The following is a 20,427-nucleotide window of genomic DNA, read 5'->3' on the forward strand; positions in this document are numbered from 1 at the left end:
GTCATAAATGATATAGAGATGGGAATAAATAGTTCAATCACAGGGTTTGCTGATACAAAGCCAAGTAGGGCAATATCTTCACAATAGGATAAAGCAACTTTACAAAAAAATCGAGTTAAAATAGAAGGGTGGGCAGCTAATATGGCAGATGAGGTTTAATACTGAAAATGTAAAATGGGGGACGTGGCCAACTGCCGGTATGCGAGGACACACATCGCTCTCTTTCCCGCACAAATCCTAACCTAATCCTGCTGACCCGCCACTCATCTAGGGACTCATTAGCCTCCTCGTTCTCCTGGGACTCCCTGGAACGCCTGGGGATGGTCAAATACAGCTCTGTCATAGTTAGGTTGAAAAAAGACACAAGTCCATCCAGTTCAACCACAAAAAATAAACAAAGTAAAAAACATAGTACAATCCCATACACCCAATTCCATACCCACAGTTGATCCAGAGGAAGGCAAAAAACCCCAGCAGAGCATGATCCAATTTGCTACAGCAGGGGAAAAAATTCCTTCCCGAGAGGCAATCGGATTTACCCTGGATCAACTTTACCTACAAATCTTAGTACTCAGTTATATTCTGTACATTTAGGAAAGTATCCAGGCCTTTCTTAAAGCAATCTACTGAGCTGGCCAGAACCACCTCTGTAGGGCGTCTGTTCCACATTTTCACAGCTCTTAGGCCTCGTACACACGACCGAACATGTCCGCTGAAACTGATCCGGCGGACCAGTTTCCGCGGACATGTCTGACCGTGTGTAGGTCCGACCGGACAGTTTTCCGGCCTAGCGGACAGGTTTCCAGCGGACAAAAGTTTCTTAGCATGCTAAGAAACATGTCCGCTGGAAGCCTGTCCGTCGGACATGTCCGATGGTTAGTACGACTCATCGGACATGTGCGCTGGGCCGAAATCCCCCACATGCGAGGAAGCATTGAACTTCCAGGGTCGCGCACGTCGCCACGTCACTGCGTTTGCTGTCCGCGGGGATTTTGGTCCGATGGTGTGTACACACATCAGACCAAAATCTGCCAGCAGACATGTCCGATGAAAACGGTCCGCGGACCGTTTTCATCGGACATGTCCGGTCGTGTGTACGAGGCCTTACTGTGAAGAAACCTTTCCGTATTTGGAGATTAAATCTCTTTTCCTCTACACAAAGAATGCCCCCTTGTCCTCAGTGTTGACCTTAAAGTGAATAACTTAACACCAAGTTCACTATATGGACCCCTTATATATTTGTACATGTGGATCATATCCCCCCTTATTCTCCTCTTCTCCAGAGTGAATGAATTCAGTTCTTCTAATCTTTCCTCATAGCTGAGCTCCTCCATGCCTCTTATCAGTTTGGTTGCCCTTCTCTGCACTTTCTCCAGTTCCACGATATCCTTTTTGAGAACTGGAGCCCAAAACTAAACTGCATATGGAGGAGGCACCGGGTTTCCAGCCGCCCCTATCCCTCTACAAGCAGAAGCAAATCTGGCACAAATCATGGAGGCTATTCAGCACAGCCATTCTTCCCTGACCACTCAGATGATACACACCCACTTTTTGGGGGAGATAGTGAAAGTGATTGCAGAGAGCTTGGATGGATCTTTGAGGGTTGCTGATGGGAGAGCTCTGACTATCTCTGAAGGCTATCTCACTATCTTTGGAAGGAGAGATTGAATGCAAAGATGTAAGGGGTGAAAGAGGTCCCTCATGGGGGATCTTGCTTCTCAAACAGAAAGAACTCCTAAATACTGGTAATGTATAATTTTGTTTATTTACCTTTTGGTAATGAAGGTTTTTACATACACATAACTAATACCATTTAAATATACTTGGCAGAAATAATTTGGGAGTTGATTATTTCTAACTGCAGTATGAGAGAATTATATTCCAAATATTAGGAGACATACACACGTTTGGTTTTAGAGTGATGTCTGTGAAAATAAATTCTCTTTAAATTTAAAATAAGCTTGTCTGCATTGCAGAGCTTGTGTAGAGTGTTCTTTGATCTGTACCATATAAGAAGTAGAAGGGGAGATCTGTTTGATTTGAGAAGAGATAACATAGTGTCAAAGTAAACAAACACCTAGAGTCCGTGGAAATCACGGGAAGGTTATTTCAATAAGAGTCAACAAGGTTTTAAATATACAAGTATGATTTAAGTATGGTACTGTGAATATACCTTGTCATATAATGTAAATATTATCTGAACATTCAAACATCATGTATCTCTGATTGTAGAAGTATATCAATTATTTGTTTTATCACGAATCGTACCTGATTTTAATTGTGCACTATATCTTTAGTTAATAAATATATATATTTTAAATATTAATTTGTGTTACTTGTCCTCAAAATAGCACGGATAAAATAATTTTGGATATCTTGTATTGTGGGAAAATTGTATCTCTCCCAAAGCACAGATTTCCATATTTCCATAAATACAATAATATTTTATATTTCAGTATAAACATTCTGACGGTATATGTAGGCTCTATGTCGAGATAAGTCAATGGTTCTGACAATATCATTAAAATTCATTATCATCATTAAAATTAACATTCTCCCGTGAGTGCTCATCTATTTGCAGATAGTGATGGTGCCTTTGTCAAGCAGCTTCTTCTCATCAATCACTAGCATGTTCTCTGAATTTGTGTGGAATGCAAAGAGACCCCACATGCTATGCAAGTACTGAAACGCTCAAAGAGCCCCTAAAATTTATTTTTTGGTCTTGCAGTTTCAGCAGCTGGCGGGATGGGGGCGGGAAGAAAGAGAGGAACCTATATGCAATCTGGTGACTATGTCTGTTCCTTCATTAAAGGCGGCCTCCCACTTGGAGATGGGCCTGCCCAGCATACCACATTCCGCACTTATACGTGTCCTCCTAAAAAAAGGTTTGGGGAGAGATATGGAAGGCCCTGAGGTTAATGGGCCCACTGCCCTTTACCCCGGCATAACCCTAGATACCCAGAGTTACAAGATTTACAGGGTTTTACTCTCTGAAAAGAAAGGGGGATTTGGTTTTTCTCACAGTTTTACGAGGGGGAGGTGTTAAAAACATTCAAAGATATTCTGCATAGGGCCTATAGAACACCAGTGCAGATTCACAGGTGGGGAGGAAGGGACTCCCCCATGTGCCCAAAGTGCAAAGTACATCAGGGGGACTTTATACATTTAATTTGGAGATGCCCAAAAGCTCCATCGGTACTGGGAGGAGGTTTCTCAGTGCATCACTAGATTAGCCCAGGTACCTGTTCCCTTGGACCCCCTGGTGTACTTGCTTGGGTCCATTGATGTTGAAAAGTTTCCAAAAGGAATGTACTATATGATAACTAGATTGATGTACTTAGCTAGAAAGCTTATCGCACGATATTGGATAGCATCTGCGGTCCCCACGGGGAAGCAATGGATTACCTATGTTAACTCCTTACTTTTTACAGAACAGCTGGCCTATAGTCGCAGGAAGGTAGTGGGCAAATTCAACCTTATATGGCAACCTTGGTTGGGGAATCCTAGCCTTGCACCACCACAACTGGTAATGGATAGACTTCATATGTAGAGACCCTTTAGGGTGGCTGGGGGGGGGGGAAGGAGTGGGAAACTACAGTTTGAATGTGTCAACGGTCACGCACCAAACCGGGAGAGTCTGGGGGTTGAATAAATGATTCATGCCGTTTAGATATAAAAGGGTCTCGTGTGTGGGGACAGTAGTTTTGGGGTTGCTAAAAATGCTATAGTTGCATTGTATATTGTTAATATTATATGGATTTATGTTCTACTATGTTTTCTTCTTGCACTAATTTGTAAGATCAAATGCACCGTTTGTATGTACTATTTGAGCAATTGTAGAATAAAAAGTTTCTTTTTTTTTTTTTTTTATAAATCAAAACAAGGGCCGGGGCTTGGGTATATAAGGTTTACGGAGGTACTATAGGGCCATCGTTCTCCAGCGGATATTGAACTGGCATTTACACACCCGATCCAGGCTCTGGGTATCCCTGAAAAATGCCTGGCAGGTAGAGACCTAGCTTATGCTCCTTGGCTGCCTAGGGAACACAGGGGGTTGCCAGACGCTACTTCTCATTTAACGACCCAGGCTCTTAAGGTCTGGGGGACAGGATCAATTGTATATATCACTCGCCCCCCCTGTGTCCCCGCTTGGGGGCTTATGTTGGTTTTTCCCCCAGGAGAACAAATAGCATTCATTAAGAAGTGGACAGATGATTCTAATGCTTGCTGTGGTAAATTCCTGGACAACGGTGGACTCCCCACTCTTGGGACCCTTAGGGTTCACCATGGCAGCTTCCCTTTTTTCTGGCGACTTAAACAACTACGTGACTTTTTTTGCTACGCAAGGTCAACCCATTAGAGCTACCTCTAAGCTTACACCCTTTGAGCTTCTCTTTGTCACGGATAAACCCATCCCTTGCATGATCGCCAAGTTAAATCAACTACTGGGCTCAGCAGCTTCAAGTACTAAGCTGGTTTATATTAGGGAATGGGAACGGGACCTAGGGAAGGAGTTTTCTGGGGCGCAGCTGGCTCACCTGTATCAGAGAACACATTCCAGCTCCATTGAGTGCAGAATGCAAGAAACCAATTACAAGATACTGACACACTGGTACAGGATGCCGGCTGTCATGTTCCTAATCTACCCCTCTATAGCCGACCGCTGTTGGAGAGGCTGTGGCCACCGTGGTACATTGTGGGAATGCCCGAGAGTCAGACCCTTCTGAAAGGAAATTAAAACTCGGATAAAAGGACATACTGGGCATTGACATCCCTGTCTCTCCTTTGCACTTCCTCTTCCATAATTCCTCCTATACCTGTTAGCCAATATAGAAAGAGCACCTTGCCACACTTCCTGAATGCAGCTAAACGCCTGCTCCCTGTCTATTGGAAGCAGACCCATGTGTCTAGCCAAGGGTAATAGAGCCGAAAGGCGAAGGAGATTATGGAAGTGGAGGAATGGGTAGCAACTTGCAATGGCACTAGGGAACGTTTCAACACTACTTGGGGCCCCTTGGTTGAAACACACCTCTGACATGGTGTTTACTTCTTCCTGCTTAGATGTCCTCTCTTAAGGGACATCTTGGTCACTATAGTTCAAAGGATAGAGATCCCAGAGCTTGCAGGACCACCATTCTAAATACACTTTAATCTTTTTTTTTGCAAAGCTGATCGTTGGTTGTGAGCAATTACATGCATTTCTTCAACAGGAATATGGGTAAGTGCCGGGGGGAGGGCTCCTCCTTTCCTTTGCTTCCTTTCCCTCTTTCACTCATTTTTCATGTCCTTTATTTTTGGGTTTTTGGATTCGCACATGTTTACCTAGACCATGCTACCTGGTGAAATTAGTCACTTCACTTTTACTAGGTTCACTTTTTATAATGGTTGATGCACCCTCTCCTCTCCGTAATGGGGACGGTGCCCATAATGGAGTGACGTCTTTCTCCTGCTTGTCCGTGGGGCTAGATACTAGCCAAAGAGGGTCAGATGGAGGTTCTTCGAACCCCCCCTCTCCACTGAGCAGGGCCGGACTGGCCTTCTGGGATACCGGGAAATTTTACGGTAGGCCGCCTGCCTTGGGGGCGCTTTGAGCTGCGGATAACTGAAGCACTGCCCTCCCTCGCTCTCTCTCTTATGTGTCACACACACCGTGCATCTCCCACGGTGTGTGTGAGAGCTGGCTGGGTCCGTGTTCGACTGTGCTGTAGGAAGGTCCCACCCCTCTAAATCTGCTTGTGTGATAGTAGATGGAACACTGATTGAATCAGTGTTTCGCCTATCACACAAGCAGGTCTAAGGGGACGGGATCTTCCTACAGCACAGCCGAACACAGACCCAGCCAGCTATCGATAGAGATATATAGCCCTACGTGTCCTATCTGTCTTCTCTATACACTCTTCAAATGTGCATTAAAATGCATGGTTTTCCCTTTCATGAAAAAGAAAATAAAGACGTTTGCTGTTGGGCTGGTATAAAAATGCTATGGGGCTGGTATGAATTTTTTTCCAGGGTTGGTTTTTATTCCCAGTCCGGCCCTGCCACTGGGGACATGTAGGATTGGGCTTCTACTAGACCCGGAAACCTAGAATGGTTACGCACACCATGATTAATTAATCTGTGTAATGGATACCTGCTATACAGTATGTTGAAAATGAAGTTCATTATGTGTATCCTCATTTCTTTTTTCATTTTTGTTTGTCATAAAACCAGATAACATAACAAAAAAAAAAAATTATATATATATATATATATATATATATATATATATATATATATATATATATTTATATATTACTCGCTGGTGAAGAACCTCTGGGGGATTTGAGCATGGAAAAGGATCTGGGGGTACTAAAAGATCATAGACTCTGCAATAGCATGCAATGTCAAACTGCAACAAGCAAGGCTAGCAGACCAATATCCTAAAATCCTTAGGGAATTTACTCAACAAATAAAACTATAATTCTACCTCTTTACAATACGCTGGTTCGACCACATATTGAGTGTGCTGTCCAGTGTTGGACACCGATTCTAAGGAATGTGCTTGAACTGAAGTCCAGAAAAGGGCAACATAGCTAGTAAGGGGGCTGGAGAACCTGAGTTATGGACACGTGCTACACATATCCTGTGTACTTTAATGATGTTTTTTGGGCACATGTAGCACATCTAGTGTGTAGTGTACAGCGTAAAACTAACACAGAAAATAAAATTTAAAGTAAATATATTTACAAATACCTTTTGATATGATCTATTTGAGTCAGAACGGCATTTACTACACGAATGGCATCAGAAGGTTCGGTACCTGCCCTAGAAGCATTACGTGCAGCTGTAAGGCTTTCAACCTGAAGTGCAAAAACATGGATTAGTTATGTCAGTAATGTAAGCAGGTTCTAAACAAATATTGTTAAACATTTACAATAATCTTGTGCCTTAATAAATGTAAGGTTTTAACCACTTCAAGACCGGACCAATATGCTGCTAAAAGACCCAAGGTGTTTTTACAATTTGGCACTGCGCTGCTTTAACTGGTAATTACGCGGTCATGCAATGTTGTACCGAAACAAAATTTGCGTCCTTTTGTTCCCACAAATAGAGCTTTCTTTTGATGGTATTTGATTACCTCTGCGATTTATTTTTTGGCGATATAAACAGAAAAAGACCGTAAATTTTTAAAAAAAAATATTTTTCTTATAACAAAAAGTAAAAATGATGGTTAACATTAAAACAAAGTAACATTACAGTATAACAGTAAGATCATACCATACCTGCAAAGCAAATACCAATAAAAAAAACATAGTAAAAAAAAAAAAAAATTAACGCAACCTGTGCCTATATATATATATATATATATATATATATATATATATATATATATATATATATATATATATACCGAAGCATGGGGGCATCCTCCCGCAAAAAAGTTATGCCGCGTTCACACGGTCAGACTTTTCTATGCCGTGTACACATGGTCGGACTTTTCTATGACGTGTACACATGGTCGGACTTTTCCACGGGAAAGCCACCTTAGGAATGCCAACCGTATGTACGCGGCATTAGGAGCAAAATCGCTCCTCCGCCCCTAATGCCCCCATGCTTCGGCATATATGCTCTTTTTTTAACTGTGGTGGTGAAATCACCTCCTACAGCACTGGAGTCACGGCTTTATATATTGTGGGAGAAAACACTGTTGCTGTCAAGATAAATAAGTCCGCGCAACAGCTGAATGGCGTACCTGAAAACAGTAAACTAAATTACATACCTGAAAAGCAAGCATGAAAAAACATAACAATAAAACTTTGCAGAATAGAATACAGTAAAAAAAGAGCAGAACAATAGAGAGAGAATAGAGAGGGAGAGAACAATAAAAAAACAACTATTTTTGTTTTTTTTATTTTATATTTTTTTTGTGTTTTTTTATTTTTTACCTTTTTTTTATAACCCTTTTTTTTTGTAACTGTTCAACTTTTCGGTTCCAGGTTTGGGTCTCTCAAAATGCGATGGCATCTTGGGAGACCCTGTGTAAGTGTGCCTAGACTGTGAAATGTTTTACCCTACGCCAATACTTCACTAGTGTGTGGAAGCGTTCAAAACATTCACCAATACAAAGACCAGGATCGGCAGGACAGCGGGGACAAAAATAACAGGTGTCACGCCTAAATCCGCGCTTGCTACAGACACGACATTTTCTTTGGGGGGCTTGTTGGGTAGGGGTACTCTGGAGGGCATATGAAAAATGCCTCTCATGCAGTCGGCTTACTGCATTTGGTAGGGGATGGTGAGGTGCAGAACCGCCTGGATACAGGAGTTCTGTGATGATATCCTTCTGGAATTGAAGGAAGGATCCATTCCGTCCTGAAGCTTTGTATAAGACATAAGCATTCAGTAAAGTCAATTGAAATAAATGTAGACACACTACAGGATCGTCTCGTATCGTTTCCTGGCCATGCAAGCAGAGAATATGGGCATCTGGTCAATTGGCTCTGTGGACCAATACATGCGCAATTGAGGAAATTTGTGTATGCCCATATTGAGGGTAAGGCCCAGAAAGGTCTTAAATTTGGAAACCTCAAGAGGTTTCCATTCTTCGGCAAGGAGGGTCTGGGGATTAGCGGCGATGTAGGTACCAGCATATAAATTAGTCTGGTCCACAATAGATCTATAGAGATCTTCCGTGAAATACAGCGAATAAAAATCAAGTGGCAAAAAATTCGCTGTATCCACCTGGATACCGGGTTGGCCAGTGAATGGGGGAAGTACGGGTGCTGCAGAAGTGGTGGGGACCCAATCAGGATAGGCGAATTCTGCAGGAAGGGCACTATGGCCATGACGGGCCTGTCTTTGTCTTCTTCTTGGTGGCAGCGGGACACTACTTGTGCTTGCCACCTCGCCAGCTTGAACTGCACTTATGGGACTCGCCACATCACCACGTGATACTGCAGTGCTGGATGAACGACCAGGGTGTACTAGGCCGCTGGTGCTTGCCAATCCACCAGAAGGAATAGCGGCGCTAGTACTGGCTCTCTGCTCCATACAAGGTTCTTGCTGCTCAACAACATCAGAATGGGGCCGGGTACGCCTGGCCTTAGCAGGGACCACAACTTTGTCGTCAGATCTATCTGACATGGAGCCGCCGTCGTAAATAGGATCGTATTCTGAGCCCAAATCTGACAGATGCGTGACCTCCTCTTCACTATCTGACATGCTCAGGATCCTAAAAGCCTCTACACCACTGTACATTCGCTTTGCCATTTTGGGCTCTAAATTTAGTGGTACAGTGGTGATGATTCACAGGTAAAAAAAGCACCTGACTATAGAAAGGAAAATGTAGAAAACGCTTCGAAAAAAACTGTTAGCGATCGCAGGGATCAGGCCTGTCTCTGCGAACGCTGCAGTTATGTGTGTTGTGTTTTTGAAGTGACAGTGATCGATCGATACTGCACTTGGGTGGGTTGGGCTGGGTGGAGGGGCAAAACGCAGGTGCTAGCGGGTATCTGGGCTGATTCCGCTAACAATGCGTTTTTGGGTACCCTAAACTGCTGGGTACGCTAGTATAGATCTGATCAGATCAGGTATCGATCCGTTCAGATACTATACCACTAAGGGGGGTGTATGCTTTGCGAGTGGGTGTAAGTGTTACTGGCACTAACCTAACGCTGCCTGGGGCGAGGCAGACCCTGACTGACGCTAAAATTTAATTGATATCACCCGCCGGGCGATCAGGGGGTTAAACCTTTATTGGGTTATATACGGCGGGTGCCCTGATGCTATAAACAGCAAACTAACTAACCAGCGTCAACCGTAACACTTACACGGTGATCACTGGTGAAAGGGTTAACTAGGGGGAAATCAGGGGGTTAAAACCTTTATTAGGTAATATATGGGGGTACCTGACGCTTTCTAAAAACCTAAATAACTAACTGGCTAACCTGCGTCACCAGTGACACTTATACGGTGATCACTGGTGAAAGGGTTAACTCTAGGGGCAATCAGGGGTTAAAAACTTTATTTATCGGGGTACCCAACGCTATAGAACCTGGCGGTGAACCTCAAAAAAAACTAGCTACCTAGCGGCAACAGTGACACTAATACAGCGATCAGAAAACCGATCGCTTAGTGACACTGGCAATAGGGGGTGAAAGGGTTAACTAGGGCGGTGATCAAGGGGTTAAACCTTTATTAGGGGGGGGGGGGGGGGAGGGGGCTACCCTGGACCTAAAGGGGCCCAAGACTAACTGCCCTAACACTTTTTTCTGTCACACTGACACTAAATGCAGGAATCAGAAAATAAATGATCACTGCATTCAGTGACACTGTGACAGGGGACTGGGGGCGTGATCGGCGGTGACTGGGGGGGGGGTTAAGTGTGCCTATGTGTACCTGTGTCAGTGTACTGTTAGGTGCAACTTACTGTGTGATGTCTTCTCTCCTCAGCGGCGGTTGAAAAGACCGCCACGAGGAGAGATCACATCACTTCCCTCTTCCTGTGGAGTGCGCGGATTGGCTGAGAGCGATCGTGAGGGGGTGGCTGGAAACTAATAGCCGCCCCCTCATCCTGGATCGCTCCCCTAGCCTACGGAACCGCCGCATGTACGGGGGGGGGGACCCCCGACCCACATCTAGGCAGGGACGTACAGGTAAGCCAATGTGCCTGTACGTGCCATTCTGCCGGCGTATATGTACATGCGGCGGTCCGGAAGTGGTTAATGTCAAAACTCTAATATCAGAGGGGAGTTACAGAGTAGGTGATGTTGAAAACAAGACAAGTCCATCAAGTCCAACCTATGTGTGTGATTATATGTCAGTATTACCTTGTATATTCCTGTATGTTGTGGTAGTTTAGGTGCTTATCTAATAGTTTCTTCGATGCCCCCTGCTGAGACCACCACCTGTGGAAGGGAATTCCACATCCTTGCCTCTCTTACAGTAAAGAACCCTCTACGTAGTTTATGGTTAAACCTCTTTTCTTCTAATTTTAATGAGTTGCCGCGTGTCTTGTTAAACTCCCTTCGGCAAAAAACTTTTATCCCTATTGTGGGGTCACCAGAATGATATTTGTAAATTGAAATCATATCCCCTCTCAAGCGTCTCTTCTCCAGAGGGAATAAGTTCAGTGCTTGCAACCTTTCTTCGTAACCAATATCCTCCAGACCCTTTATTAGCTTTGTTGCCCTTCTTTGTACTCTCTCAGTTTCCAGTACATCCTTGTTGAGGACTGGTGCCCAGAACTGGACAGCATACTCCAGGTGCAGCCGGACCACAGTCTTGTAGAGTGGGAGAATTATTGTTTTATCTCTGGAGTTAATTCCCTTTTTAATGCATGCCAATATTCTGTTTGCTTTGTTAGCAGCAGCTTGGCATTGCATGCCATTGCTGAGCCCATCATGTACTAGGTCCTTTACCTATATGGGGAGAACCTCTGGGGGATTCTAGGATGCAAGATTCAGGTAGGGCGACGTAACTTTGTGTGGGCGTAGCGTATGTTATTTACGCTACGCCGCCGCAATTTAGAGAGGCAAGTGCAGTATTCACAAAGCACTTGCTCCGTAAGTTGCGGCGGCGTAGCGTAAATTGGCCGGCGTAAGCCCGCCTAATTCAAATGTGGAAGAGGTGGGCGTGTTTTATGGAAATTAATCGTGACCCCACGTAAATGACGTTTCGAACGAACGGCGCATGCGCCGTCTGTGGACGTATCCCAGTGCGCATGCTCCAAATCACGTCGCAAATAGTCAATGCTTTCGACGTGAACGTAACCTACGCCCAGCCCTATTTTGAATCGACTTACGCAAACGACGTGAAATTCGACGGCGGTTCCGACGTCCATACTTAACATTGGCTGCGCCATCTTTTTGGTGGTTTATCTTTACGCCTGAAAACGACTTACGTAAACGGCGTATCTTACATGCGACAGGCGAGCGTACGTTCATGAATAGGCGTATCTACGTCATTTACATATTCTCTGCGTAAATCGACGTACACGCCCCTAGCGGCCAGCGTAAATATGCAACTAAGATAAGACGGCGTAGGAGACTTACGCCGGTCGTATCTTAGCAACAGAGAAGCGTATCTCAATTTGAGGATACCCCTTAAAGATACGACGGCGCGGATTCGGACTTACGACGGCTTATTTACTGAAACGCTGTCGTAAGTCTTTATGAATCTAGCCCATAGTGTATAGATTGCATTCGTATTTTTTCCACCCAAATGCATTATTTTAAATTTTTCTACATTGAACCTCATTTGCTATGTAGTTGCCCACCATTAATTTGTTCGGATCTTTTTGCAAGGTTTCCACATCCTGCGGAGTTATTGCCCTGCTTAAAGCGGGGATTCACCCAAAAAAATAAATTTAATATTGCATTTATCCTACTAAGCATAGTAAGGGCATTTACTTTCGGCAGGTCTTTTTTTTTTTTCTCCGTACATACCTTTATATTATGATTTGGTCCAGGGCTTCCGGGTTCCGATGACTGCGGGACTGGGCGTTCCTATCCTTCGGTTCGATGATTGACGGCTTGTGAAACAGGTCCCCTGTCGCACAACGCGCGTCACCAGATTTCCGGAAATAGCCGAGCTGCGAGTCGGCACTATACGGCGCCTGCACCCGCCGTGTAGAGCTGACTGCGCAGGCGCCGTATAGTGCCGACTCGCAGCTCGGCTATTTCCGGAAATCTGGTGACGCGCGTTGTGCGTCAGGGGACCTGTTTCACAAGCCGTCAATCATCGAACCGAAGGATAGGAACGCCCAGTCCTGCAGTCATCGGAAACCCTGAGGCAGGGATAGGAACGCCCAGTCCCGGAGTCATCAGAACGCGGAAGCCCTGGACCAAATCAGAATATAAAGGTATGTACGTAGAAAAAAAAAGACCTGCCGAAAGTAAATGTCCTTAGTTTGCTTAGTCTAATGTTAAAAATTTGTTTTTAGGGTGAACCTCCACTTTAACTTGGTATTGTCTGCAAATACAGAGATTGCACTGCTTACCCCATCCTTCAGGACGTTTATAAACAAATTAAACAGAATTGGTCCCAGCACAGAACCCTGGGGGACCCCACTACCCACCCCTGATCATTCCGAGTACTCCCCATTTATCACCACCCACTGAACTCAGCCTTGTAGAGAGTTTTCAATCCATGTACTCACCCTATGGTCCATGCCAATGGACCGTATTTTATACAGTAAACGTTTATGGGGAACTGTGTGAAATTCTTTTGCAAAATCCAGGTACACCACATCAACGGTCCTTCCTATATCTAGATGGCAACTCACCTCCTCATAGAAGGTTAATAGATTGGTTTGGCAAGAACGATTCTTCATGAATCCATGCTGATTACTGCTAATGATACCGTTCTCATTACTAAAATCTGGTATATAGTGCCTTACCCCCTCCAAGAGCTTAAATACTATTGATGTTGGGCTAACTGGTCTAATTCCCAGGGATGTATTTTGGGCCCTTTTAAAATATTGGTGCTACATTGGCTTTTCTCCAATCAGCTGGTACCATTCCAGTCAGTAAAAATTAGGAACAATGGTCTGGCAATTACTTGACTACTTCCCTAAGTACCCTCGAGTGCAAGCTATCTGGTGCCGGTGATTTATTAATGTTAAGTTTCCCAAGTCTAATTTTAATTCTGTCCTCTTAACCATGGAGGTGCTTCCTGTAATGTGTCATGAGGATAGACACTGCAGTTTTAGTTACTGAAGCCCCCCCCCCCCCAATTCCCTCGTGAAGACTGAGGAGAAAAATAAATTCAATACCTTCGCCATCTCCCCATTCTTTGTAACCAGATGTCCTTTCTCATTTTTTATGGTGCCAATATGGTCTGTCCTCCCTTTTTTACTTTTTACATGCTTAAAGAATTTCTTGGGAATTATTTTGCTCTCCTCCACTATGTGTCTTTTATGTTCTATCTTAGCCACCCTAATTGCACACTTACATTTCTTGTTGCATACTTTATAAAAAGTCTGAATGCCGATGATGATCCCTCAACCCTGTATTTTTTGAAGGCCTTCTCTTTTGCTTTTTCTTGCATTTTTACATTGGAGTTAAGCCATCCAGGACTTTTGCTCGCTCTTTTAAAATGTATTACCCAATGGGATGCATTGGCTAATGCCCTTATTTAATATGCTCTTAAAGCAAACCCATTTCTCCTCCGTGTTCTTTGTTCCTAAGATTTTATCCCAATTTATGCCTTCTAGCAATGTTTGTAGTTAAGGGAAGTTGGCTCTTTTGAAATTCAGTGTCTTTGTATTCCCCTTGTGTTTCCTATTTGTGCGATTTATACTGAAGCCAATTGACCTGTGATCGCTGTTACATAAATTGCCCCGTATTTCCACATACGTGATCAGGTCTGTATTGTTAGTAATCAGTAGATCCAGTAACGCTTTATTTCTAGTTGGTGCGTCTACCATCTGACCCATAAAATTGTCCTGTAAGACATTTAGGAAGTGGCGGAGCCTTGGATGAATGTGTGGCTCCCTCCACCCAGTCTATGTCAGGATAATTAGAATCCCCCATTATGATAACACTTCCCATCCTTGCTGCTAATCCAAATTGTGATAGGAGATCTGTCTCCCCTCCTCCCTCAGGTTAGGGGGCCTATAGCATACTCCCAGTATTATTTTCCCCTTAGCTTCATCCATTTGGAGCTCTACCCATAAGGACTCCACCTCATTTATCCCATTGTTTTGCAAATCTATGTACACTACAAACTGTATGATTGAATCGGTTCCGATATCGCTGTTTTACTAACCTGACAGCTTATTATTCTAAATAGGAAACATTGATTTTGTCTGCAAATATTAAAGATTCTATCAGCAAGAATAAGTCTTTAAATTTAAAGAGCACCTGTCATTTCATATCCATCATTGGAGAGCCTGTTAGCAGGCATCCACTCACCTGCTGCCATGTCCCTCACCTTGTGTCATCCCATTAAATTGAATAAGACTGTCGGTGAGTCAACAGCAGGTCAGAGTAGGAGCTGCTTTGGATCAGAGATGACAGTTGCTCTTTAAACACTTCCCGCCAAGCCTATAGCAAAATGACAGCCGGGCAGTGGTTCAGTTTTCCCGGCTGGGCATCGTATGACATCCAGCAGGATAGGACGCGCAGCGCGGCAATCTCGGTAAAAAGCCTCTGATGGAGACTCTTTACCACGTGATCAGCCGTATCCCATAATGGCCTTCCAATTTATAATAATAAAATGTATACAGCTTTTGTAACACTAGTAGTTTTAAATGCAACAATGGTCAAAATAGAAATGGAAGCACATTTTTTTACTTTTATATTGTTTATGTCTATATATTGCATAAAAAAAAAGCAAGTTAGGCTTTATCGGGTTTGACCAATCCGGCTTTATCCCCAATAGGTCAACCAGTACCAACATCAGGAGAGTGTTCCTGAATATGCAAATTCCAACAGAAGGAGAGGGCTCTAGAGCCATCTTAGCCCTGGATGCTGCCAAGGCTTTTGACAGTCTGGAATGGGACTACCTATGGAAGGTCCTAGAGAAATTCGGGTTTGGCCCCAGGTTCATGAGTTGGGTGAAGTTGTTATACAATCAGCCAAGAGCAAAAATCAAAATCAACAATGAATTTTCAGAAATTTTTCAACTAGAGAGAGGAACGCGACAGGGCTGTCCCCTTTCTCCCCTTCTGTTCGCTTTGGCGATGGAACCATTGGCTATTAAAATTAGGAAAACTAAAGATATACAGGGGTTCCACAGACAGACTATAGAGGATAAGATCGCACTGTTTGCGGACGATGTTCTCTTCTTTTTGGGAGACGTTGAAACCTCATTAAAAAATGTGATCAAAGTAGTGGGCGAGTTTGGGCTATTTTCCGGGTTGGTTATTAATTGGGAAAAGTCAGCACTACTGCCAATTGACCCCCTTGGTGCCCAGATACCTCAGGGAATCCCCCAGTTAAAAGTTGTAGTTATGATGAAATATCTCGGGATATGGATCACGAGCGACATTAACAGCTTTGTCCAAAATAACTTAATTCCTCTTTTGTCTAAATGGGAACATAAAAGAGATGTCTGGTGTAGACTACCATTATCCATAGCGGGACGATGCAATCTGATAAAGATGATATGGCTGCCCCAGTTACTCTATATCCTCCATAACTCCCTAGTCTGGATAGCTCAAAAATGGTTCAAAAAGATAGAATCCCTCTTCAGAGAGTTAATTTGGAAGAAGGGACAAGCTAGGATTTGTCTCCAGACCATGCAGTTACCTGCTAAAGAGGGGGGAATGGCAGTACCTCACCCGAAAACATATTTTCTAGCCTCACAGCTACAACAGCTTGCGAACTGCGGATTGGAGGGAGGGGGGAATTCCGCTAGATTGATGCTAACTGGGGCACCACATAGGACAATAGTGGAGGCACTTGAGGCGGGTTCGTTCGTCCATAAATGTCCAACTATAAAACTTAGCCTTAAAGTGTGGCAAACAACAAAAGCATTGATGGGCTACAAGGGAATAACAATATTCGCCCCCCTCTGGTGCAACCAAAACTTAAGAGAGTTAAAAGACATTGAGAGATGTAAAGAATGGGAGAGACAAGGGATAAGCCGTTTAAACCAACTGTACAATGGAGAACAGATGAAATCCTTCGCAGACTTGCGACAGGAATTCAATATAACAAATAAAACATTTTACAGATATCTACAGATACGACATGCTATCCAAGCCCAATTTGGGTTACAACCCATTATATGGTCCTCGGCCCCCACCCTCCTGAAAATAACCTCTTCAAAAACAACTAAAGGCCTGATATCTGAGTTGTACTCTAGAATAGGAGCTAAAACCATAAGTAGGGCAGGCCCCATTAAGAGCAGGACAGGATGGGAGAAAGACTTAGGTCAAATGACCACGGAACAGTGGAGTGCGATCTTGAAGAGGGGGGTATTGGTTTCGATTTCCCCATCTCAGAAGGTATCACACTTGTTCCTCTTACATAGAGTATACTATACCCCCAGGAGAATGTTTAATCTCGGGTGGAGAAGTACTGACGAATGCCCAAGGTGCAGAGCGACAGGCAATCTTATCCACATGATGTGGAAATGTCCTAAGCTATTTAGATACTGGGAGGAGGTGGTGGACACAATAAATACAACTTTTAAAACTAAGCTAGAAGCGGAGTCTAAGACATGCTTGTTAGGCAGCATAGAGGAAAATAGATTGCCAGCCAGTTCCCTTGAAGTGGTACTGAGATGCCTCTTCCAGGCGAAGAAGTTAATTGCGTTGAGGTGGCAGGCCCAGATGCCACCCACTGTCAAATCTTGGGTTGAAACTATTAACACAATGATTTGGAGTGAGAGAGTGACACTTACCCGACAGGGGAATTATAGTAAGTTCGTGAGGATGTGGAAACCCTGGCTAGACGAAACAGGATGTTCTATATAAAAATCGCCATTCAAATTCAATAAATATCTTAACCCGCTATCGGGCATTCCTTTATGGGGAAGACGTATTTAACGAAGTAGATTAACTTCAGAAACCTGCACAGGGTGTGATGGGAGGGTGGGAGGGCGGGTGAGGGTTTGCGGGGTGGGAGGTGAGCTATAGTTCAGAAACAAGTGGTCTTTCATTTATTCACAATATTATAAAGAACGAGGGTAGGAAAAGATAAGGGGAAAATAGGGAAAAACGTTTGGTTGTGTATTGTTATAATACGTACGAGGATGTAACACTTTTTGTATCTTTTTATATGCAAACAACAATAAAAAAAACATTGAAATAAAAAAAAAAAAAAAAACTTGTTTTCCAGAAGTCTTTTAGGACAGCGCCTCGAGAGATAGTGGCTCCTCCCTCTCCAACAGGAAACACCTTCTTCACAAACTTTAAAGGGAGGCTCCTCCCAGCACACTTCAGTTGTTACCGAGAAACCTCTGGCCCCGGCTGGAACATATAAACACATAGGTTAGTCACAGCATGGCACATTAACAAGTACATCAAAACGGGCGGGTTGCTGCTGTCCTGAAAGACTTCTGGAAAACAAGTTACCGGTAAGCCTAACTTGCTTTTTCCCAGGGCGTCTTTCAGGACAGCACCTCGAGAGGATACCAGAGACTTACCACCTTAGGGCGGGACAACAGCTTGTAGGACCTTTCTGCCAAATGCTTGGTCCCTGGCAGAAATAAGATCCAACCTATAATGCCGTACAAACGTGTTAAAACTTGACCACGTCGCCACCTTGCATATTTGTTCCGGGGTGGCACCAGCTCTCTCTGCCCATGAGGTTGCAAGCGCTCGTGTAGAATGAGCACAAATCCCTTCTGGCGGAACTAATTCTGCATGTAAATAGGCCTCCCTGATAGCCAATTTTAACCATCTGGCTATGGTACCCCTTGAGGCCGGGTGGCCTTTTCTTTTGCCCCCAAATAAAACAAATAATGAGTCTGTGCATCTGAAGGACTCTGTTATTTTGAGGTAGCATAGCAAAGCCCTTCTCACATCCAACATGTGAAAAAAATATTATTTTTCCCCCACGGGGTTTTAACAAAAGGTGGGTAGCACAATCTCCTGAGAGCGATTGACCGCTGAGGCTACCTTAGGTAAGAATTTTGGGTCTGTTCTAAGCACAACCCTATCTGAAAATAACGAAAAATACGGTTCCCTTACTGACAGGGCCTGTAGTTCGCTAACCCTACGAGCTGAGGTTATAGCGACAAGGAAAAGAACCTTCAAGGTAGCATCTCTAAGAGAAGCGTCATTCAAAGGTTCAAAAGGCTTTCCAGCTAAAGCCTTCAACACCACTGATAGGTCCCACTTCGGGAAACCCTTAACCTGTGGCGGCCTAGCCCTTGAGAGGGCTCTAAAAAAAACTGGATACCAATGGTTCTGAGGCTATAGATCTTTCCAAAAAGACTGCCAAGGCGGAAATCTGCACTTTTAGAGTGCTGACCGCTAACCCCTTATCTGCTCCATCCTGTAAAAACTCTAGAATGGCATTAAGACTGCTTGGCTCCATAGCTGAAGAATTACACCAGGACGTATACACTCTCCAAACCTTAGCGTAGATGGCTCTTGCAACCTTCTTCCTGCTATTTAACAGGGTAGAGACCAAACGATCTGAAAAACCTTTATCCTTTCAGAAACCAAGCTGAAAGGGAGAGCATGGATACGTCCGGATGAAATACTGGACCCTGTCTCAGAAGGTCTAACCTGGGAGGAAGATGCCAACATGGTTTTGTAGCCATCCCTAGGATTGTTGAGAACCATGGTCTCTTGGGCCAGTATGGAGCGATCAGAATTACTGGGACTCTTTCTTTCTGAATCTTTCTCAGGACTAACGGGATCAGTTGGAATGGGGGGAAAGCAAAGCAGAGGTGAAATCTCCAGGGATGCGCCAGAGCGTCTATCCCCAGGGACCCGTCCAGTCTGTCTAGGGAGAAAAATAGAGGCACCTGGGAATTTTCTCTCGAGGCAAACAGGTCCACCTCTGGTTGACCCCACCTGCTGGAGATCTCCAAAAAGACCTCGGGATTTAGTGACCACTCCGATTCCCGCACCTGATGTCTGCTCAAAAAATCTGCCACTCCGTTCAGGGATCCCTTCAGGTGCACTGCTGAAAGGGATCGCAAGTTCTTTTCTGCCCACATCAGGGTGCTTTCGGCCAACATCAGCAGAGGTTTGCTTCTGGTGCCCCCCTGTCTGTTTACATATGCTACAGCCGTAAAATTGTCCGTCAACACCTGGACGTGGTGGTCTAGAAGATCTGGAGCAAACCTCTCTAGAGCTAATGTGATTGCTCTTAACTCTCTCCAATTCGAGGACCGAACTGACTCCTCCTTTGTCCAGCAGCCCTGAATGAAGTCCTTCCCCAAGTGGGCTCCCCATCCCCACGCACTGGCTTCTGTTGTTAATCTTTTCCCCACTGGAAAAGACCACTCCAGACCCTTTGAGAGGACCTGCTGGCCTTTCCACCAATATAGGGATCTTTTTACCCTAGATGGAATTTTTACTAGCTTGTCCAGGGAGTTGAGACTGTGATCCCAAGACCTTAAAAGAAAACTCTGCAGGCACCGGAAATGCAGTCTCGCCCACTGGATAACACCCCTAACGCCGACATCACTTGTCTTATAGTTATGGGCTGGTTGGACTGCAGCCGAGAGATGGTCTCCTGGACTTTGGTTTTCTTTTCTAGGGGCAGAAACATTCTCTGGCTCAAAGAGTTCACCTGATAACCTAGAAAAATAATCTCCTGAGTAGGTACTAGTGATGATTTCTGAAGATTCAGAATCCACCCTAGGTATTCCAGGTGAGCCTGAGCCTTGGACAAGTCTATCAGCAGCCTTTCCCTTGAAGGGGAAAAAAACAACAGGTCGTCTAAATAGGGGATCACAGCCACCCCCTGCAGACGAAGCGGGGCCAAGGCCTCTGCCATCACCTTGGTAAAAATCCGAGGTGAGGATGAGAGCCCGAAA

General features: G+C 44.3%; 1 protein-coding gene across 3 annotated transcripts in view; it reads right to left on the bottom strand.

The window, feature by feature from the left end:
- Positions 1-20,427, bottom strand: part of TRIP13 (thyroid hormone receptor interactor 13) — a 140,161-nt gene that overhangs the window by 43,246 nt on the left and 76,488 nt on the right. For all 3 annotated transcript variants that reach the window (XM_040353371.1, XM_040353369.1, XM_040353368.1), the window contains one exon: positions 6,733-6,839. In XM_040353371.1, coding sequence (XP_040209305.1) covers positions 6,733-6,839 — 107 coding nt within the window. The remainder of the gene's footprint in view (positions 1-6,732; positions 6,840-20,427) is intronic.

The sequence above is a fragment of the Rana temporaria genome, chromosome 5, assembly GCF_905171775.1.
Source record: "Rana temporaria chromosome 5, aRanTem1.1, whole genome shotgun sequence".
NCBI lineage: Eukaryota > Metazoa > Chordata > Amphibia > Anura > Ranidae > Rana > Rana temporaria.